Source organism: Cydia pomonella, chromosome 7, assembly GCF_033807575.1.
Source record: "Cydia pomonella isolate Wapato2018A chromosome 7, ilCydPomo1, whole genome shotgun sequence".
NCBI classification, from domain to species: domain Eukaryota; kingdom Metazoa; phylum Arthropoda; class Insecta; order Lepidoptera; family Tortricidae; genus Cydia; species Cydia pomonella.
This window is the reverse complement of record NC_084709.1, coordinates 21,653,693-21,678,120: the sequence shown is the minus strand read 5'-3', so window position 1 is coordinate 21,678,120 and position 24,428 is coordinate 21,653,693. Positions and strand designations below refer to the sequence as shown.

Below are 24,428 nucleotides of genomic sequence, written 5' to 3'. Positions count from 1 at the left end.
CATGCCGTAAAAAATATTTTGTTTAAATTTGACCTTTATTAACTGTCACTAGAGTTGAATATTATAACTGCCATATATGGTTGTATATGCGGTAAAGGGCTTAAAAAATTAAATACCTACGCTATAAATGCCAACAAAATGCATTTTTGTGCCAAAAATTCCTTACATCATTTTGATAAGAGCTGACATTCTTCAAACTAATACATCTATTTTTATGAAACATAGCTAAGACGTACCGCAAGAAAACTCGCTATCACTTTAAAAAAAACTGCATTGAAAAAGGCCCATCTCTTGGAGAGCTGCGATGCCACAGATAGACATACACACCAGTGGCGGCGCGTCACAAATATTCGTAGGCAACCCGGAGCTAATTTTGCTTTCCTTTTCTCTATAAACCAATCGTAAAAGTACTCAACGGGCTGAAATTAGACAAGCCGGTGGGAATCGAGTTCTTTGGACGATCCGCCACTGATACACACAGACAGACAGACATTGACCTTTAACATATAACACCTCTCTTTTGCGTCGGGGCTTAAGCACAAGTGCCATCTGCCATCTTGCCATTTTCAGTTCAATCTAATAAGACGCCAGATTTGATAATGTAAAGCCTACAGATTGACCCTACAATTTTTATAACAAAACCTTAAGTCTCCGGTATTTTAAGGCAAAGATTTAACTGTGTAATATGATCCCGAAGTCTAAGACAATTTTGTCCTTCGAATTCGACAGCTAAACGAGATGGCGCTGTACTGCTCCGTACATTAAGCGGGAACTTTGGTTGTCAAAATAAGACGTCTAATATTTAATATAATATTTATTTTATAGGGGCATTCTTACATAAATTAACTAAGTCCCTCGGTAAGCCAAGAAGGCTTGTGTTGTGGGTACTCAGACAACGATAAATATAATATCCAAATACTTAAATACATAGAAAACACCCATGACTCAGGAACAAATCTGTGCTCATAACACAAATGGGATTCGAACCCAGGACCTTCGGCTTCATAGGCAGGGTCATTGCTCACTAGCCCAGACCGGTCGTCAAAATATAATTCAGTGTCCTGAAAACATATTATGGTGCTGTACAGCGCCATCTGTTGCAGCTGTCAAACTAGCGGGCAAGTTTTTTATCTTAGACTTCTTTTACAACGAATATCACTTTGTTTAAAGTATTATGCTTCATCCACCATGATAAAAAATATCCAGGAGAATTCAGGAATATTCCCAAGAATGACATCACTACACGCGAAGCTGATGTTAATTGATTCATCAGTATAAAAGTCTAGCAAGTCGGTGGTTAGAGATCGTGATACATTACTATCCTAGATGAAAACAACAGCCGAATCGTACCCGGCATTGTTAAATTTACTCACTTGCTATTAGTGAAATTCGAATGTGATAGTGGCAGCAGAAACAGGTATATAAATAAGAAAGACCGACAGAAAAAATAACGTTTCCCTTTTAAAGATAAAGATGTTTTATTTTTCAGGTACCTAGGCATATTATATTGCGCTTATACGTTAACCAAAGCTACGCCGGCTCTAACCTTACACCTCAGACCCGAGAAGATTTAAATCCCTCCTAAATTGTAGGAGGGTACGAGGTAGGTATCTCCGGTGCCCCCGCACCCATTTTATCGACTTCATATTGATTTTTTGGGCCCGTTCAATAGTCACGTTTACCTAGGTGTTGTTGACGCGTATAGCAAATGGATTGAATGTTACAATATGTCTTCGTCATACGGGTCGAAAGCGGTTATTGAGCTGCTATGTGATTAAATTTCATGTCACGATTTGGCATACCTCACACCTTAGTGAGCGACAATGGCACTTCTTTTACTTCGCAAGACTTTAATTTGTTTTGAGCCGTTAATGGTATAAAACATGTGCTATCACCTGTTTATCATGCATCGAGCAATGGGCAAGCGGAATCTTTTGTTAAAATATTAAATAAAAAAGGGTCTTAAAGGTATTATATAAGCAGTCAAAATAATAAACTTACAAAGGGAAAAATATGCAAATTTTTATTTGATTACAGGCACTCCAAAAACAGTACCACAGATGAATCACCCGCGGAGTTAGTATACGATCGAGGCTAGAATTGATTTATCCGTTCGCACCGTCTCCTTCGTCCACAGACCTCATTGAAAATGTGGAACGACATCAGTCCTTACAGGCTAAATATTATAAAGGTGTTCAGCGACCCAATTTTAAAATTAATTATAACGTGTGGTTAACTAAATACAAAAATAATAATAATAAAAAATACACTTGGATCGAAGGTATCGTAAAAAAAACAGATTGGGAAAGTTATGTACCAAATTTATATACCACAACTGGACTGCGAGGTAACCAGACACATTGATCAACTAAGGGCTCATCCATTCCCCATACAAAGCCACAAGTCGCAGTGGGATCCCGACGTCGTGCCGGACATACCGTCGTCGTAGTCTGAAGCCGTCGCGCTGGCCGCTACGGCCGCGCCCGCGACTACGAGCCCTTGCGCTGCAACACCAGCTGCTGGCAAGCAGCCACCATCACAGCCCGAAGAGGGAGAGAGACTGGATGTAACTGCCAGTCCACTAGACCCATACCTGGCCCAGACCGGGGGACCAACTGTCGACTACGTCGCTAGGCGTCGTCGTCGTCGTCGTCGCAAGTGTATGACTCTAATTATGATACTAATTATGATGAGGTTAAACCTTAGTACTAGTACAATGACCTTAACCTAAAACTAATTTACTCAGTATCATAATTAGAGTCATACACTTGCGACGACGACGACGACGACGCCTAGCGACGTAGTCGACAGTTGGTCCCCCGGTCTGGGCCAGGTATGGGTCTAGTGGACTGACAGATATTTCTAGCTATAAGAGGGAGGGATGTTAGATATTTATGCATGTGTGAGTGCGCGCTGCTGTGTTTGTAACCTGTTCTGGAATGCATTATAATAAACCAGTGGTAAACTAGCTCGCTTGTTTGATGGTCGTGCGCTCCCGTAGCACCCCCTTGCGCAGATGTAACACATGACATTGAAATTAATAACTGGCATTGGCTTGGGCACCATTAAACAGTTGCTCTATTATCGTGTTAGCTTACAAATTGGGGACTTGTCCGCTTTAAAGTCTTTCGTGGGGTCGACTCGGTCTTTCGGGGTGGGGGGCTTCTATTTCTCCTCTGAGGGGCGACAAGTAAGCAACTACGAGTAACAAACCTTTATCAAAAACCTGCTATTCGATCAGTGGCGTTTCTATTGCGATTGCCAACGTTGGATGCAGAATGTTATGTTCAATTAAGCAACGTCAGTCGTCATCTGTGACATCTGTCAAACAGCATCGCTCACTCAAACTTTAAATAGGCGTCAAATAAGGTATTTCGCTTTCGGTTTTATTATAAGGTAAAACGATGTTATTTTTTGGCTTGAAGATGTAGCAGCAAGGATGAAAAAAGAAAATGCAATATAAATGACATAATTTTATTTGACAAATTTTGAAACCGAAATATTTTAAATCTGACGTATTTCTTCGTCGTCTGGCGACCTGTGAAGTGAAAAAAGAAAAAAAGTTGTCAATATTAAGTAAAACATTTGTTTGATAATGTTAAATAGAATTAGTTTACTAAGCGTGAAAATTAGTTACAATTTATTAGATGAACAATTGACACACAAAGCTTAAAAGTTAAATAATACTTCTAAAAAACAGCGAAAATTTAATGCGGACAAAAAAACTTATAAAATTAACCTTTCGTATGGGCGTGTGTGTGGGTAACTAGAATCGAGAGTTCAGATCTTGACTAAAGATATGTTTTACTCATACATAAGAAGCACAAAACATACTTATAATTATATTTATTTATAAACCTACGAAGAAATCTGTTATTTTCAATTTATTTTTCGCATTCCACTGATCTTTGTCATACTCATTGTTAAACATGAGCTTGTCCCTTTCTCTTTCGGTGAGCGGGAGCTGGTTAACACGTGCACATTTCTCGCTTGCCCAGGTGCGACTAAAGGCAACCTGTACAATGTGTCACAATAGTACGGTCGCCAAATCTCAAAAGCCCTCTAGAAACACGATTTAATTGACTCGGCTCGGCCTTACCCACAACCGGTATCAATGTGTTCGGACAGTTCTCCTGATCACCGTACATGCGGTAGTAAAGCGGAAAAATGGTGGAGGGGATAGTAATGACGTCACAAAGATGGCGGCCGGACCTATTCTTTTTGGCGGTGTATCTCGAAAACCACTTAACCGATTTTAATCATCGAGGTGTCAAATAATAGCTTATATTATGGAGATTATTTCCTTTTCTACAAACATTTACGTGAAACCTATAGGAAAAAAAATAATCACAAAAAACAGTTTTTTTATAAAATTATTATTTTTTATTTTGTAAAAATCTCCGTAAATATTAGCATTTCGCAAATTTTGTTTAATATAAAACATATTGCTTCATTATCAAGGAATATAATGAGCCTTAAAACATACAGATCGAGTAATAAACAATGAAGCTACACTCATTTATTTGCGCATGGGTAACGATAACTGGCTTTTACCGGTCGAAACTGTGGTGACTGTTACGATACGTATTGAATGGAATTTATAGAGTATCGGTTTTAATTACTTACTGAAATTATAATTAAAATTATAAAAACCAGACACAATAATGTTACCTTACTTCGACGTTTAGTCTCTTTTTTCGTCTTAATCATAGGTAGGTACATATTTCTTTTTACTTAAAAATTTTATACAGGGTGAACTTTTAACCACCAGTCATACTCTGCGCAGCGACTTTATAGGTTATACTTAACAACTTTTACTATTAGTAGTCCCCAAGCCGCTCCGAGGCCAGATTTAATTGACTCAGCTCGGCCTTACCCACAACCGGTATCAATGTGTTCGGGCGTTTCTCCTGATCACCGTACATGCGGTAGTAAAGCGGAAAAATGGTGGAAGGGGATAGTAATGACGTCACAAAGATGGCGTCCGGACCTATTCTTTTTGGCGGTGTATCTCGAAAACCACTTAACCGATTGTATTCATCGAGGTGTCAACTAATAGCTTATATTATGGAGATTATTTCCTTTTTACAAACATTTACGTGAAACCTATAGGAAAATAATAATCACAAAAAACATTTTTTTTTATACATTTGGTTGGTAGGTTTGTCTTATGTTTTAAAGCAGTAAAATCTTTCAAGTCGAAACACAGTATAAATATACATTTTGTTGTCTAATCTAAAAGTATGATGTTCATTGTTTAAGACTGATTAGTGATTACTGAATTAAATAACATGCTATTTGTTATTTTTGTTTTATTTTTTAAATCAGGTATTAATTTATTCACTATGTATCACTATACAGGCAAAATGTGTATCATAGTTTGTTTTGTCTGTAAGTACTTACTACTTGTGTCGAATATAGTATAAGATGAAATTTTAACCACCAGCCATACTCTGCGCAGTGACTTTACAGGTCATACTGAACAACTTTTATTATGGGACCAATGCCGAATCACGCAAGAAAATTTGGATCTGGAATGACACCCACTGGCTGTGCCCTACCACACAAAGCGAGATGACATTCACAATGCCCATACCTCTCTTTTGGACGTAGTTTAAGGACGTACCCGGGTCCATGACGCATGCTCGCCACACCGCTGCTTAAAATAAGCTGACGCACCGTAAATTGAACTGCGCAAAAATCGCAAAAAATATTACACGGAGATCTTATGGCAGACACCGTACCGGTGGCGTAAAAGACGCAACTGTTTTGCGAACAAAAAAGATTCGCGTGAAGCACGTCACTACGATTCCGTACAGTCACCGTTTTTTAAACAGCGGTGTGGGGAGCATGCGTCAAAAACGGTACACATACGACGCGTCACTGCGATTCCGTATCGTGACCGTTTTTTAAGCTGCGGTCTGGTCGCACCTTGTATTGTATTGTATTGTATTCGGGCGATTTTTCCGCAACTCGACGACTTGCGCCTATTTTGCGTGATATGTTGGGGGTGGGCTAGTCCTGCCAGCCCAGCTCCTCGAGGAATCCTATCAAACCTTTGATGTTGAGTAGGACCTCGGGGAGGTCTCTCGGAGATCCGAGATGTTTAGCCCTGTATGGAGTCACTCCGCTGCATTCCAGCACCACGTGAGAGGCTGTTTCTTCTGTCTCCATGCAACCTCGGCACAGGGGACTGTCTGTGACACCTGTTGTGAAAAGATGTTTGTTAAATAGTCCATGACCTGTTATGACACTGGTTACCATACTCAGTCGGACCTTCCCTAGTTGCAGGAGCGCCCTTGTGAGTTTTCCGTTGATGCCAGGCATGGCTTCTTTTGCCTGTCTGCATCCAGTCTGGTTCAGCCAGTGTTCTGTGTGTAGTTTCCCTGTACGTGCCAGCGGCATTGAGCGTACCTTGCTAAATGGTATCGGAAGAATCGGTTCCGGACCAATCGCCCCCGCATTCGATCCTTGCCTGGCAAGCTCGTCCGCAGCATCGTTACCTCGGGATCCACTGTGTCCCTTGATCCATTGTAGGGTGATCTTGTTATTATGACATACCTCCATTAGTCGTTCGTGGCATTCGTGTATAAGTTTGGATGTAACTATATGGCTATTTAGAGCCATATTAAGACTGCTCTACTGTCGGAGAGTATGCGGATGGAGGATCCTACTACCTTCCTTGCAGTGATGGCAGCCGCCGCGTTTATGATGCCCATGCACTCAGCTTGGAATACCGAGTTATGGGCTCCTAGCGGAGTGGTGATCGACATGTTCAGGTCTTCTGAGAAGGTTCCAGAGCCCGATCCGCTGTCTGTTTTGGACCCATCAGTGAAGATTCTCAGCTCCCGGGGATTGAGTCCTTCATGATTGTCGTCCTCATATAACTGTATTTTGTACCTTTTATCGAAGATAGCTTGTTTGTGAATCCGGTCCGTGCCTGACCTAAGCACTGGAAATTCGTCATACACCTTTTCCAGGCATTTTGTGTGAAGAGCTCCTGTGATGTTAGACCATATCTTGAGGGTTCGCAACCTTACCGCTGAGAGACTGGCCTCTTGCTGTATGTATAGGTGCAGCGGTGGAAGGTTTAGCATGACCTCCATGGCTGCAGTCGGGGTACTTAGACCTCGTGCAGCCAGTGGTGGCCGCGCATGCGAGCCTTTGAAGTCTTTGTAGTTTGTCTCGTACGTTGCCTAGGTTTGTTCTTGGCCACCAAACCAGAGCACCGTAACAGAGTAAGGGGCGGATTATCGTCTTATAGAGCCAGAGGGTAATTTTCGGGTTGAGTCCCCACCTCTTACCAATCATCCTTCTGCACTGCCAGAAGACAACTCCCGCCTTGTCTATCCGTTTGTTGATGTGGTTGTTCCAATTGAGTTTATTGTCGAGAGTTAGTCCTAAGTACTTAACTTCATCGGACAGCTGTAGCTCAGTTTGGAAAAGTGTTGGTCTGGTAAAGTTGGTCGCACCTTTATATGGGACAGTCAAAATTTTTTTCGCGATTTCGGAATTGGTCCCATAGTAAAAGTTGTTAAGTATGACCTATAAAGTCGCTGCGCAGAGTATGACTGGTGGTTAAAAGTTCACCCTGTATAAAATTTTTAAGTAAAAAGAAATATGTACCTACCTATGATTAAGACGAAAAAAGAGACTAAACGTCGAAGTAAGGTAACATTATTGTGTCTGGTTTTTATAATTTTAATTATAATTTCAGTAATTAAAACCGATACTCTATAAATTCCATTCAATACGTATCGTAACAGTCACCACAGTTTCGACCGGTAAAAGCCAGTTATCGTTACCCATGCGCAAATAAATGAGTGTAGCTTCATTGTTTATTACTCGATCTGTATGTTTTAAGGCTCATTATATTCCTTGATAATGAAGCAATATGTTTTATATTAAACAAAATTTGCGAAATGCTAATATTTACGGAGATTTTTACAAAATAAAAAATAATAATTTTATAAAAAAACTGTTTTTTGTGATTATTTCTTTTCCTATAGGTTTCACGTAAATGTTTGTAGAAAAGGAAATAATCTCCATAATATAAGCTATTATTTGACACCTCGATGATTAAAATCGGTTAAGTGGTTTTCGAGATACACCGCCAAAAAGAATAGGTCCGGCCGCCATCTTTGTGACGTCATTACTATCCCCTCCACCATTTTTCCGCTTTACTACCGCATGTACGGTGATCAGGAGAACTGTCCGAACACATTGATACCGGTTGTGGGTAAGGCCGAGCTGAGTCAATTAAATCTGGCCTCGGAGCGGCTTGGCGACCGTACTACAAGGTAAGCGCGAAGTATCTTGAGTTATAATAAATCATTGGTCGTATAGAGTGAAAAATTGTTTCGTAAATAAAAAAAGGTGATTTAAAAAATACATACGAAAGGTTAAACTTTGACTGTGACAATGTGGTTGCGTACTGACATCTTAATTTTATACAAAAAGATTAGTTATAACGATACTTAGAATAATCATTTGTTTTTTGGCAGTTTATTCTTACTACGGTGACGCAATGACCCAAAATGAGTTCTGGCCTCCGACACTAGGGCTCTAACCGCGAAAATCGAAGTTCGTCAATTGCTGGCATTTTTCTCTGTCACTCTAATTACTTCTTAGTGTGAGTAAAAGATAAAAATCCCCACAAGTTGCACATTTTGGTTTTCGCGGTAGGCCCCCAGATCACGCCATGCCTCTCGGTCTTGCGATAGCACTCGCCAGTTGCATGGCCGAGGTTGAGCAGGCCTCGAGCTACTACGTCTTGCCAGCTGTACCTAGGACGACCAATCGGGCATCTCCCATTTGGTTGTCCCAAATACCGATTGAACCTAGTGTCCGAACCCAACATTATTGGAGAGACCAAAGCGGCTAGGTTGGTATCTCGGACACTTAGAGATAATGGGAGAGGATCGTGCCGTGAAGAGAGCGTACATAATTTATTAGTAAAATAGTTTATTCTAGTAAGAAGAAAGTTCTCAAGCATCCCGGCTCATTTTTACAGATATAGCTTACCTAGTCACAGCACAGAAGTCGAATATTGTAGAATATGACCCAAAGCTTTTAGAATATCTGACCTTTGAGAAAGTAAATATAATATGCAGGTACCTTATGTAAAATGAACAGATAACATATTTAGGTATGGCATGATTGACAACGGAAGACGTTGACTTTTCTCAAAGACATTGTTCGCAGAGGATGATTATAAAATAACTTGAATTTCGATATTGGGATTCGATTTAGCTCGAAAACATTTTTAATAACAAAACTTCTGTGAGACAGACATATCAAATATGTTTAAACGGGTCACTGCCACCACCGGCGCCCGCGCCAAGTCATCGGGCGCGGAGGGCTGCGGCCCGCAGTCTGCGCCGGTCCGTCAATGCAAGCTCCACCAGACACTCCTCGGAACGGAGTGAAACATGTCGAGCGTTTTCAAATTAAAATACGTGAGTGACCCGTTTTAACATATTTAATATCTCGAAAACATTAGCAAAGCTAATCATGGTTCATATCCCGGTCGATTTCAGTCTAGTGAAACTAACTGTGAATCATTCAAAACTATTATAAAATACCGTGTCTTATCATGTAAATAAACATGACGTTCCAACAATACGATTCATAAACAATGTAGACATCGTAATGTCAGATGATCCGTTCGTTAATGCTATTATTGATGTAAATCTTATTAGTTACTTATTAGTTAATGTATTCTTCAGTGGATATTTAGTTGATCTCAATACTTTGTGAGTTCGTTTAAGTATACAACAACATTTCAAGTGATGAGTATTGTGTAATTCCAGAGAAAAGTGTGATAATGTCTTCGAGAAGTATTTGTTTACATGATAGGACAGGTAAGGGCACTTTATATTCTTATGCCGTATTTTTTAATGTGTTTGGTTTATAATACCTACCAAATTGTCACAGTCAAAGTTTTTTTTTCTTCATATTATACATTTAAAAAAATATTACTTATATAATTTTATTAATTAAATCACCTTTAGGGCTTAACTACTCTTCCAGCAAATACTGTGGTAGTTTTTATTTGAATGTAGTATAAGAAACCATGGTTACATCTAAATATATTTTCCGGTTTTGTTGATCTAGTTTCTATTACGACAACTGAAAATATAAAATATAATTATGTATTCACGTGTGTTCTGTTACTGTTTATTTATTTTTCTTGTCAGTTTCAGATTTTTATTGGTAATGTATTTTACAAGTATTTGTACAGTTACTGTAATACCTCTGGATACAGTGTGTAAATCCAATACGGGCATCCAATAGAATTTAACCGTGTAATCATGAATAAAGAAGTTTTTTTTTTAAGTAACCCTTTTTTTTCGCTGTATTATTAATTGTGTATTAATACTTTAGTCAGAATAAATAAAATAAAAATGTACTCTATTATCTATAAAAATACGTCATGTTAAGAGAAAATATAAAAAGACATTCTGATAAAAAATTAAAACTAGAAATAAACCTAAAAATTAGATTAATTGTAACAAACTAACTGTATATCAAAAGCCCTATGTCCCGTTCCGACTGTTACCTGTACCCCTAGTGTAATTAATTTCGATTTCGAAACGTGACGTACGCGTTTGCGTTAAGTCTCATTTTGTATGGGTTTTTGAACAGCGCGCCAAGCGGGACGTTTTGGAAAGTCAAAAATCTCATACAAAATGACACTTAACGCAAACGCGTACGTCACGTTTCGCTGTCGAAAATATTTACACTAGGGGTACGGATCCAATTCCAAACGTGCCAAAAAAGTAACACTTAATTATGACCCCGTAATTCATTTTTGAAAATTTACTGAGCAGTTTAATGTACTTCAAAAATTATGGCATCAATGTCATGACAATGACATTACGAGATACGAGCTTTTTATAGTAACCGTCAACAAGCGTTGACAGTTACTTTAAGAAAAGCCCGTATCTCGTGTGTTGTTTTGCATTGCGGACCGAAATATTTTCATTATATTTCTAAGAAAAAGTTATCTAAGTAAATATACTTCTTAGGTCCTATACTAACCACCGTTTAAAGATTTGCCCGTATTGAATTTACTCATTATATATCTCGCGCCAATACATGTACGGACATGTACGAGCGAAATGCACGCGCGACTGACAAAATTTAGATATTGTTTTAATGTGACAATATTAGTTTGAATTATTGGCCTCAAGCAATAAAAACAGATAACATCGGAAAAATACATTTATACAAGTACAGGGACAAAACGAGTTATTTTTTAACCGACTTCAATTTCATAGAAGGAGGAGGTTCTGTATTCGGTTGTGGCTTTTTTTTTTTACATTTTCAATAAGATTATTTACCTATAAATAATTGAATGTTTTTTTCTCGCATGCGTATTACTTGTTGTGATTGTGAATCATATGAGCATCCCGGAAGGTCATGCTCAGCCTAATGTCAGAGTCACAGTGAAAAATGTAAATAATGTTTTCTGCCTTTTTTTAAGATGTAACTGATAAAATTTTAATAATTTCAGAGCAGGTGCACCTAACGAACAATTGGAAAGTCCTATATAGACTTTACAACTAATTTAGAATTCAATGTTTGCAGCAAGCAGAAAGTTGTAGCTGTTAAATGATAATTACTCGTATTTTAAATTAGGACAAATAGTTGTCCAAATTTTTGACGTTCCATTTTGTTTTGTCATTACCACGTTATCACAGTCAAGGTTTGTTTATTTTTGCATATATGGATTATATTAGGCCTTATTATAGGAAATCACCTTTAAGGTTTAACAAATATTCCCGCGAAAACTACGGTGCCTTTCATCTGAATATAGTATAAGAAGCTATGATCACATCTAAATATATGTGTTTTGGGTTCTATTCGGTCTATTGATGCTGTAGCTCGGCCCGTGAAAACTGAAAAAGTCAATATGTTATACTACTAGCCTCTGCCCTTTACCTTTTTTATTTTTTTATTTTTAGGGAACATCTTACACAGATCAAAATAGCCCCAAACTAAGCAAAGCTTGTACTATGGGAACTAGGTGACGATATATACATACTTATATACATAGAAAACACCCATGACTCAGAAACAAATATCTGTGTTCATCACACAAATAAATGCCCTTACCGGGATTCGAACCCAGGATCATCGGCTTCATAGGCAGGGTCACCACCTACTAGGCCAGACCGGTCGTCACTTGGTCCACGTAGAAGTCCTAAAAACTAAACCAAATTTTCACTGAAATTTGAAAAAAAAAAACTTTCGTCCGTTTTATACACTCGCCGTGAAGGTTATGGCAAAAAAACAAGGCAAAATCATTCATTACTGTATATGGCTTGAGCTTCCGATAAATTTGTTTTAATTTATTTTTATCACGTATCTAAGTTTTACCCTCACTAATAATTCCCTACACTACCGAAATATTTTCGTCTCACGATTGTTATATAGAGGCAGTTCTAACTTATCAGTTTTAATTAGTTGTGCTATGTCAGTAGGGCTAAGATGGTCGGCTCTTTATCATTTGTCACCATACCTGTCACGTTCTAACAAATATGTAAGCGCGAAAGTAAAGCGGTATAATACAATAAATAGTAACACATGAAACATACACATGATATTGGCACAAGTAAAACCTTCTCAAACAACACATTTAATACTTTTCCAAATTACCATCTTAGGTATAATTTGAACGGTTCTCGGTTCCATCCTATTCAGTTGATGGTTTAACAAAACGGCCTTGAAACGTAACCATATCCTTTACTAAAACATAGTAGAGAAAATCGTGATCCGCTCTAAATATCTTTGTCGGTGGAGGAGGTGGTCCGACCGAAGTTGTTCTGCCTATGCCAATCACTGAAAAAGTTTAATTTTGTTTCGTAAGACATAAAGGACCGATTGTCGAAGAGATGGGATTGCAAAGACGATGACCTATTTCTATTATAACTCCTATAAAGGTGTTAAATATGAATTCATTAAGTTCAATACGAAAACCCAATACGATTTATTAAAAGATAAAAATTCATATGTTTTGCTCGATGTTGGTTTTAGTTAATAAAATAAACCAGACTAAAATTTTGCTCGAGGAACCATTAGTCAAGTAGGTAATATTTTCGGTATTTCGAATTAGACTAAGGAGAAAGTAGCAGTTCAGCGGAGAAAAATCGATGCATTTCATTGCTAACTTGAGTTTTTTTTAGTTTAAATTTCTTTCTACTATAATTTATAATTTAATTTTGTTTTATATTATTATAAATGGATTTTAGTACCTATTTAAAAATTATATGTGAGTACCTATCAATACACTAGTCGTGGAGGTATGGCAAAAACAAGGCAAAATCTTTCATTCCATTATGTGGGGCTTGAGTTTCCTATTTAACTATGAGATCATTTTTGTAATGCTTATTTGTAACTGGCTGTTTGTTTCCTAAATAAACTAAAAAAAAGTAACAAATGTACATGAAACACATACATGATATTGGCACAAATAAAGCATTCTCAAACAACACATTTAATAATTTCCCAAATTACCAATTCTTAGATATAATTTGAACGGGCACTCTTATTCAGTTGATGGTTTGACAAGACAGCCTTCAAACGCAACTATATCCTTTACTAAAATATAGTAGAGGAAATCGTGATCCGCTCTAAATATCTTTGTCGGCGGAGGAGGTAGTCCGACCGAAGCAGTACCAACGACAATCACTGAAAAAAGTTTTAATTTATTTTCCAAGACATAATGGACCAATACACATGCTAACAAGCTAAGAACCAACTGTCGAAGAGATGGGATTGAAATAAAGACGATTACCCATATTATAACTCCTGTTTTGGAATAAAGTCAAGTTAAAATACGAAAACCCAATACGATTTATTAAACGGTAAAACTTCACATGTATTTGCTTGATGTGAATTTTAGTTATAAATTTATAATATACAAAATAAAAGAAGTTACATTTTTTCATTTCTCATGCAGTGCTCTGAAAGTGGTTCGTTGCTGTTCTAAAATTGTGCAGAAGATGATACGAATCTGCTCTAGAGCATTTTTAGGGTTCCGTAGCCAAATGGCAAAAAACGGAACCCTTATAGATTCGTCATGTCCGTCTGTCTGTCCGATTATGTCACCGCCACTTTTTTCCGAAACTATAAGAGCTATACTGTTCAAACTTGGTAAGTAATTGTATTCTATGAACCGCATTTGGATTTTTACACAAACATAGAAAAAAAAAACAATAAATTTTGGGGGTTCTCCATACTTAGAACTGAAAATCGAAAAATCTTTTTTCATCAAACCCATACGTGTGGGGTATCTATGGATAGGTCTTTAAAAATGATATTGAGGTTTCTAATATCATTTTTTTTTTAAACTGAATAGTTTGCGCGAGAGACACTTCCAAAGTGGTAAAATGTGTCCCCCCCCCCCGTAACTTCTAAAATAACAGAATGAAAAATCCAAAAAAAAATATATGATATACATTGCCATGCAAACTTCCACCGAAAATTGGTTTGAACGAGATCTAGTAAGTAGTTTTTTTAACACGTCATAAAATAAAAAAATAATTTTTTTTTCATCAAACCCATACGCGTGGGGTATCTATGGATAGGTCTTCAAAAATGATATGTAGGTTTCTAATATCATTTTTTTCTAAACTGAATAGTTTGCGCGAGAGACATTTCCAAAGTGAAAAAAAAGTGTGTCCCCCCCCCTGTAACTTCTAAAATAACAGAATGAAAAATCTAAAAAAAAATAAGATATATATTACCATGCAAACTTCCACCGAAAATTGGTTTGAACGAGATCTAGTAAGTAGTTTTTTTAATACGTCATAAATGGTACGGAACCCTTCGTGCGCGAGTCCGACTCGCACTTGCCCGGTTTTTTCTCTTTTTTTTACGATAAGCAATTAATATTTTGGTATCAAATTGATTTGTTGTACACCTCAGGTAATAAATATTTTAGTATTTCAAATGAGACTAAGGTCAAAGTAACAGCTCAGCGGAGAAATGTCGATGAATTTCCTCGCTAAATTAATATTTGTATTAGGTTTCGGTATACTTATTTCTACTACAAGTATTAATTTAATTTTGTTTTATTTATTATAAATGGATAATAGTACCAATGGAGTGTAGCTACCAAGTGGATACCACCAGAAGGGCGCGGACGCGGCAGGCCCAGACGGAGATTGCGGGACGACCTGGATATGTTTCTCAACGACTGGCCGGAAGAGGCACTAAAGTCGGGGTTGTGGAAGACTTGGGGAGAGGCCTTTGCCCAGCAGTGGGACACCATAACAGGCTAGTTAAAAAAGTACCAATTAAAAAAAAGATAATTTCAATTATTGCCTGAGGAAATGGCAAAATGCAACCACATTGTCACTAAGGAAAACAGTTATGGAATTGATTTATATTTTATGCTCAAATAATTAAAACATATAGTTACAAAATACTGCAATATTGATGTCTATAACCAGCAGTTATGAAGCTCACGTATAAAGCTTTTATATTTGACCTTAACGACGAAGTGCTCCACTGAACACAGGTACAGAACGAATATAGATGTAGTAAAGGAAAGAGTGATCTGCTCTGAACTCCTTTGGTAGGGCTGGCGGAGCTGGGGGTGGTGGCCTTCCACCGCCAGCTGAAAATGTTCAATTACCACAATAACTACTAGGTCGTCTTTTTTACTTATTTTCTGATATATTTCTATATACAATATACATATATATATATATATACATATTTGGACTTAGTATGTGAAAATATCCAAACTAAGGAAAATTGACAAAGAAACTATTGTTATGTACTGAAGGAAAGGCAGCTTCCTCGCTTTACGAAAGGTTCTAGCTATCAATCATATATAGTTAATTGGGTTGAGAACATAATATTTAAATAAAAATTGCTTAAGTTTTGTTTTATTTATAGATTTATATTTATTGTTTTTTATTGTGCCACCGACTTAATTGTGTTGTAATTAATAATTATGTAATAAAAACTATTCAAAAAGAAATGATAACATCTTCAAATACTAAGCTCGCTTGACGGGTAAGATTATAAAGGATTATAAAGGATTGGCCTTCAAATTTGTTCAGGCCGACAACTTAAATTGTAACTAGGTTGGACACTTAGATCAATTTTAAATAGGTAAAAAATGAAATGGTTAAGCTTTAAACTTTAGTCACATTATCACAGTAGGTAATATGATTGATTTTGGCTATGTATTTATTTATTTGTTCTTACTCAATTAGGATTTCCGTATTTTCCACAGAAAATAGGCATATCGTTGGCACTCTTTAGTACAATATAAAACAGGAAGCTACGGTTAGCTTTAAAGACCGGTTGAGCTATTGGACTTGGTGGACTACCAGGACCTAATATAACTGAAAAACAAAAGAATATGGATTGTTGAACCCTGTTAAATAAAATTGTTAAAAGGAAGCGGCCAAAATAAAACCTTAATGTTATAAAGTCAATCACGAAGTATTTAAGCGTTAGCCCAACTTCTTCTATTTAAAAAGATACTGAACTAAATTGACTAGAACACTTAGACGTAACAACATTTGACTTTAGGGTACCTAAAGATGATACGTTTAATCAACATTTTCAAGATTAGATAATATTGTAAATGCTGTACCATGACGATGAAAATAAAGTTGAGCATTCCTGCCATCGCTGTGTTTTCATTGTTTTCAAGTATATTTTGTTTTTAAGAATATCTGTATTTGTTGATAATTATTTAGTATCATATATTTACCATTAGCTGCCGCAGCCTCTGTTCCTACTTCACTAAATTCGCACCACGCTTTTTGCCTGGCTGCAGAAATGCAGATATCTTCTGGTTTGGCCAAAATTCCCGATAGCCCAGAGTTTGCACAATCAAACCAATGGGTAATATTAGCCTGAAAAATAAGATTCTTAGTTTTACAGAATACATTTGTATATTTCTCACTACCCGCATTCAACCCTGCGAATGTTACCTGAAACTACTCCCATTATTTAATATTTTATATGTGTATTAGCTCTGGCCACAGACATGAATTTCGAGGCTTTAAGAGTCATACGAACCCTCCGACAAAAAGCTCCCATACAATTAAAAATTACGCTCTCATTTTGAAATTGCATGCTTAAATTTAATGCAATATTAATTTACGCAATGTAAATATATCTATGCCTCTTTCAAAATTTCATTGCAAAAAATTGTTATACCAACAGAGTAGAGCAAGTACATGCAAAGCTTCAACTCGCTCTAATTTCTCTGTATTTCAATTTCTATCAATGAACACTAGTACAGTCAGCATCAGAATTAACTGTTCAAATAACGCTTCATAAGTAACTAACATTCTGTAAAAGCTTAAGAAAAAGTGATGTCTTTAATATAGAACAACTAAGGCTGTACAAGATATACTTTTGAATGTGAATTTTAGAAATTTATATATATTTGGAAAAGTTATCCGGAATGTCAGATACTTTTAGCGCGTTGTTTCATCCGTCACTATTGATGCTGACTGTACCAGACATAGATATATGTTACTTGAATGTTGTCGATTTTAGTCGCAAAAATGTCAAATTGATAGATTTAGTCGATGCAATTGTACACCTTTTGCTAACTATTAGAAATAACAAGTACTGGTTTCTATTAGTACGTCTTGTTATCTTTCATTTCAATGTATCATTTTTTTGAAAACAGACTCAGTTAATTAGTAATCTTTTTTTGTTGATGGACGTTTAGGTAAACACGCGTAAAGCACTGATTTTAAAGCTATTATTTGTAAATTTCGTAGTTTGGACTGCTAAAAATTGTAATTAAATATTACACGTATCCTGTACTTCAACTTTAATAAACTACATTTTTGTTATTATAAATGTGAAGTAGTGTAAATGAAACTTAGACGAAATCAATTTTCTCCACAAATTACTTTAAAACGAGTGACAATTTCGCTGAAAATTGACTTAATTTCAATGTAATTTTGATACTTAAACAATCTACAACATTGGCTGAAACTGTTCTTATACATCATTTTGTATAATTTGTTTTGGATTTTTAAAAACTGCCCCTTCTCGTCATATATTAAGATATTACGTAACAAAAGGTGTAAATTTTGAACAAATAAATTTATCAATTTTACATTTTTGCTTTAAAATAGTTACTGGGCTCTTAAGAATATTGTCTTAAAATGAGAGCGCAACTTTAAACCATTTTTAAAAGGTTCATGTGACCTCAGTTTAGTTCCAATTACTTAAGACTAAAACTTACCTAACTATCCGTGTCCAGAGTTACTACACACATAAAACATTAACTTAACTGCAGACTGTTAAAAAACAAAAGAATTCTTATTACCTTCTGTAACAAAACCTTTAAGTCTGTAGTTGTACTCATGACAAACTTTGGTAAATACAGTTTCACTTTTTGAGGATAAAGGCTATCTATGACTTTTTTCCAATTTGCTGTATTTTGCAGGTCTTTCGCCAATTGCATTGTGCCGTTAATGCTGTTTGGCAAAATAATGATCGCGGAGCTTTCTTTGCCTGTGTACAGGATTCGAACCACCTGAAATAAGTAATTCTTGTTGTAATAATAACACCGACTAAATTTAAGTAACTCGTAATTCTTTTGGTAAAGTACATTTTGAAGCAAATGACAACATAAACAGTGTGTATTTTTTATATACCCGCAAACTTAAATTACATGTAGGTTTAAGTGCTATAAAACAATTCTCAGTGATTTTTTATTTTGTTTAGTCTTCACTAACCGAGCATAATTTGAAAATATTTCGAGCGGCAATGTATTTCGTACATAATGGCCACTTGTGACAGCTGTGACGTCGTGTCATTAAATGCTGTGTTTTGAGTATGGAAGGTAGAGTTAATTAATAGAATCTCCATATACCAAAAAGTGTCCGACAATAAACCATAAATAGGTGGCGCTACAATACCTAGAATACTTGAGTAAAAAAATCTAATCATAGACAGCGCACTTCACTCCGTCAATAACGCCTAGGTTCTTAGCTACTCGAGCGCTACTCTGGAGAGATTTGGAACTTTTATTTATAGCTGACAGCTGGACACTTTTGCAACAGTTATGCCTAAGGAGATTCTATTCCTTGCTTCTACCTCCCATAGTTTTGAGTTAACACAAAGTGGTGATACATTTCCTGCTGAATTGTTTTATATGGAAAAATAAACTAATCCATTTTTTATAAAACCTATAAAAGTGTGTTGATTACAGCCTAAACTAACTCTTATCAAAAATACACGTTGTATATGTTTATATAAACCGAAACCTGATAATATTTAAGGAACATACACATGCATTTATAATCTTTATTTTGGTCATCTCAAAGATATTTTATATATATAATTCAACGAGCAATAAGCTGTAAGAAAATTAGTTCACCATTACTACACGTGGTATTTTACTTTTACTCCTAAGTCGACTACACGGTTTGTATTTTCTATTACCTTGCAGTCTAAGGAAGGAACTTCTCCATACTCAAGATCATTAATCTCTTGATACATCAACTTTACTTTCGCAGTTGAACCATCACTTAGATAGAAATCTTCTTCTTTCGTATTAGTTTCGTTAAATCTGTAAAGCCAATTACCCTAAAAAGGAACAAGCACATTATATAATCACATATTGAAAAAGTTTGTATTATTTTTATTACAAAGTATTAAAATACTGTTACCTTGAAGTAAATAGCATTGATGAGTACAAGTCTTGTTAATGCACTTATCATATCTGGTGTAACTAAATTCTTAATACGATTGTTAGTTTGACTCTCAACCTGAAAAATACGATCAAATATTGAAACATAACTCTACGAATCTTTCCGAGAAAAATATGTAGTCGAATTTAATTTTGGTTGATGTTATATACTATGATACATTTCAAGTGGATGACTAAAATGAAAAAAAAAAAATGTGAATAAAAATAAATTGGCTGAATATTTTTTAACACTTTAAGCTTAATCCAAATAAATAGCTGATATATAAATGTAGTCGGTAGTGCAAGTTTTTCTTTATAGACTGTTTTCATTACCCAGGCATTCATTATAGCTGCTGCTTCAACGTTTTTGCTAAAATCAAGATTTTGTGCTGCGGCGTGGAAGACTTCAATGGCATCTTTTATGAAACCAGCGCTCAGCTCGTATTTCTCATTGGAATACACTTTGGCGGCAGTGGAAAAGTTAACACTGGTCACACCTTCGTATAAGGAGGAGAAATTGGCAAAGGTATCTCGGATCTGAAATTTGAAGTTGTTTTATTAGGGACAAAAATAGGGAAAATTTTGCACCTTTGTTACAAATATACGAAAAACCTAGATAGAGTCAGATGTGGAAGAAAATAGTATTGTGCCAAATCCTAGTTAAAAGCATAAACATTATGATAAACAATAAAATTAAAAAAAATCATATATTTACATCTTTTTTGTCCTTCAAGTTAAGTATTTTAATGCACTGATCAAAGGCGGGACCGTCCTCCGTGTACAGACAAAGCTCGGCTATCGGAGTGAACACCGACATTGCTGACATTATGATGTTCTCGCTAGGTGACGATTGCATGCGATCCTGGAATCAAAATACGTAAAATATTAAAACTGCGAAATTTTATCTTAAAAGGATTTTCAAATGAGTCTTGGTAAATAATCATCCAATTACGCTATTTCTTTTTTGCTACGCTATTAAATTATATAAAGATAAAAATAACTATCGTGAAAGCCGAGAAGTACAAGTCCAGCAAGTACCTACCTAGAATTGGCTCAAAAGATAACCGCCATGTGGGTATTGACACAACGATCATAGTTCCGATAGTCGTGTGGTCGTGTCAGCGAACGGTCTCATAGCGAAGAGTCTCGACCACTACCTAGAGAGACTCTTGCTGGGTGGCTGGATCAAGGTTTAAATTAAGAAAGCGGTAGTCTTGGACACGGCGCGTATAGTACGTCGGTTCCTCTCTATGCGGCCCTGACCACCGACAGCTTGGGTCCTGCCCCGCTGCTGGCGGCACATTAGGAGGTTAGATTTTTTATAATATGTTTATATGTATCTTGTATTGTTTTGTAAGTGTTTTTATATTTTACATTTATATTATAAAAAAACCTAAACTAACTATTTCATTATACTCATAACCTAGCGATACGAGTAAATCTAAAGTATGATTTGTGTAACTTACTTTATCGTTGTCTCCAAAATAATACTTTCAAATAAAACAACACTTCCAAACAAAGTTGGGAGTGATCACTTTTATATGGGAATAGCATAAAAATTAAGTTTAACATAAATACGATGTCTGGCTATGTTTTATCACAAACTATATCCTGTGATCTTTGATAGATAGAGTTACATAATTTATAAACTTTTTTTGACTTACATATAGACATTTTCCAGTAAAAGCTGTGATGCCATCAAGCACGCCTGACAATCCAGAGCCTCTGTCACCAGTCCTAGTTCCAGAAGTATTCGTAGGAGGTGCCGTAGTAGTTATTGAAGTATTAGGGCCTGAAAAATCATGATAGTTTTTAAACTGTCAACCATCGGCGTATGATGTACTTATGTACCAATATCAAAATCTAATGAGGTACCTATGTACCATAAGACGTAAAAGTGCATGGCGACTTTATCATTGAATTCATTCATAATTTCTTCACTGTACATAGGTAGCTTGCTCTCATTATCGAACTGTATGTAAGAGAGGGTAATATCCTATTAAGATTATTTTCAAAGTCAGATTACTTTAAAAGTACTGCTGCAGTAGTGCAGCGCGCGCGCTCAGAAAAGAATGCTTACAGAAAGCAGCTTCTACGGGAGAAATGGCGGCGTGTCATTAAGCAAGTCGCTCAAAAATGTACATAATGGCCACAACCACTTGGTCAAGAGTGTAACGAAGAAGAAGAAGAGTGCATCAGCGCGACATTGCTATCGATTGCATTGCATATAGGAACCTAAGATTTAATATACCTAGATGTCTCCATAAAATTGCCTTTTGCAAATGTCAAAATCAATGTTGCCGCCCGGATTTTTGTCACTTGCGGCGGCAATAATTTAACGTCATGCCGCAATATTGCAACGGTACTGCTGGTGCTGTCTGAATCCGACCGGTACCTTTACCAGGCGAGGTGGCGGTAGTGTGGATTTTACCACATGATAAGTATGTAACTTCGTCTGAGACTACATAAATAATAATAATAATAAATATTATAGGACATTATTACACAAATTGACTAAGTCCCACAGTAAGCTCAATAAGGCTTGTGTTGAGGGTACTTAGACAACGATATATATAATATATAAATATTTATAAATACTTAAATACATAGAATACTAATTTATGTTTGAAGTTGAAGCAGTTCACACTCACAGTTTTTACTCGGTATGCAAGTGCCTTTGTCGTTTCTAGAATATCCTTTCAAACATCTGCACTGTGGTGTGCATATGTACCCAGGCTTGTTCTGCGGGCAGTGTCCCCCTGGGGGCCCTGTGATGTACTCAGAACAGGTCTCTCCGGGGCACGGCGGCGGACATACTTTGTACTCTTCATTGTGAGGACATGGGAATGGTGCTGAAAATATTTGAAGCTCATTGAAACATTTTGAAATCAGTTATGTTTTGCAAAAAAATCACGGAAAATATTGTTTTTATTTATTTATTTTAAACTTCCTCTACCTCATGGCATTCTCTACCCGTAAATTTTATAGGCCCAACCCAAACAGAGAAATGCATTGAGAAGCTTTTAGAAATGTAGAACTTACAATTAAGTAAAAATAATATGGGCACACAAGAATAACATATATATTTAATACTAAACTATACCTTATCAATACCGCAATAAATAAATATACATACAAATATATACACGTGAACGTGCGTTAAAGGTTACAAATATGGTAATCATATCATATTTTTTAAATTATAGTTTTTAGGACCTATGTGTCTACACAGAAAAATAATAATTATCACCTTCCTGCCTTCTTTTTCACAAAAAAAAAACTTACGACAATCAGCAATCCGTATACATTTTCCTGTCTTCCTGTCTCTCTTTTTATTTTTCTCGCACTCGCATCTGGGCGGATCACAGACTATCCCAATCGGGCATCTTGTCGGCGAGTCTTTACTCTTTGCACAGTAGTCCGCTTCGCATTTGACGGCTGGACACCAGTTCCATACTTCGCCAGGTGGACACTTTCCTGGGGCTGGAAGTTTCATAAAACTAATAAATATCGTAGGACAATTTGACACAGATCAACCTAGTCGCAGGGTAAATATTTAAAAAGTTTAAAGAGGAAGAAATAGAAGACATTTCTAAATATATTCAATCCAAAGTAATGTGGAGAGTAATAAAAAGATACGCTTGCGTTAGCAAAGAACAGTTGACTTTGAGTAGGTATGAACTCGAAAATGTTTAAGTTCCGAAGATTGAGTTCTAAATACCGCGCTGGCTGTACTCTTTATCCGTCTCGTGGAGATCTATCATTTTCTCTTAGAATTTAAATAGAAACGGGTTTTATCACGTCTAACCACGTTCAAAACGTCAGGCCAAATAATAAAATTAAGTGCACGCGATCAATCCCCATTTCTGTTTAAATTAAGATTTTCAATTACTTATTTTTTATTTTATTTCAACTGTTTTTTTTATTTTATCAGAACATGTTTTAAATTCTTAGCTTAATCTATATTTATTTTAGATTATTAGCCAAAACGAGTAGGTTATAAACTGTGTTCATGTATGTTAATACTCCTTGGAAGGGTGAAATTTTTTATGTTTCCGAGTGCCTGGAGGTTACTAGGTATATTATACCTATTTATTTCTCCTATTTTGGTTGACTGGTAGAGAATGCCTTAAGGCATTAAGTCTGCCATTTGTACCTTCATGTATTGTGCAATAAAGATTAAATAAATAAATATGTTATTAATTTAATATTTTACTATTGATTTTAAAAGTTTCTAATGATAAAACTTTTGATTTAAAGTAGTAAAAAAAATATTCTGCAATGTAGATTTATGTTGCCATTTGCAGGGTTAAGTACAAAATGATAATTAAAAAATATAGTGGAAACAATCATGGCAAACAAAAAAATCACCTGTGTTGTGACAATTGTCCTTACTTTTGTTAAAGTCGCATTTTGTCGGCATTATTTACATTATAATGAATTAATTTCTTATTTTTCACTAAAGATTTATTAATCATGGTAAATGCAATAAACAACAAATTGTCACTAGAATTTATTTTCTTTGTTTTATAACTTTTTAACAAAGAATTACCTTATTTAATTTAATGGCGAGTACATAATTATTGCTACCTTCAAAAGGTAGAACGGTGCAAGTCAAAAAATTTAGTTTTGAGAAAAACGCGTTTAAAGGTTATACCTATTATTTATAAAATTATAGGGTTGCTATTTACACAATATATACCTAATAGTGCATTTTAGATCGCGGACTTATAAA

The 24,428-nt window shown here is 35.9% G+C and overlaps 1 protein-coding gene across 6 annotated transcripts in view; it reads right to left on the bottom strand.

The window, feature by feature from the left end:
- Positions 1–3,522: 3,522 nt before the first annotated feature.
- LOC133520141 (zonadhesin-like) overlaps positions 3,523–24,428 on the bottom strand; it is a 62,203-nt gene continuing 41,297 nt past the window's right edge. The window contains exons 19-29 of one of the 6 annotated variants that reach the window (XM_061854482.1): positions 22,979–23,176; positions 22,345–22,545; positions 21,358–21,485; positions 20,409–20,555; positions 20,027–20,230; positions 19,674–19,772; positions 19,447–19,590; positions 18,326–18,535; positions 16,742–16,886; positions 12,664–12,846; positions 3,523–3,538 (exon numbers count right to left, since the gene is read on the bottom strand). In XM_061854482.1, the coding sequence (XP_061710466.1) occupies positions 12,701–12,846; positions 16,742–16,886; positions 18,326–18,535; positions 19,447–19,590; positions 19,674–19,772; positions 20,027–20,230; positions 20,409–20,555; positions 21,358–21,485; positions 22,345–22,545; positions 22,979–23,176 (1,622 nt within the window). In that variant the 3' untranslated portion in view covers positions 3,523–3,538; positions 12,664–12,700. The other 5 variants (XM_061854488.1, XM_061854487.1, XM_061854489.1 and 2 more) reach the window with 5 other exon arrangements.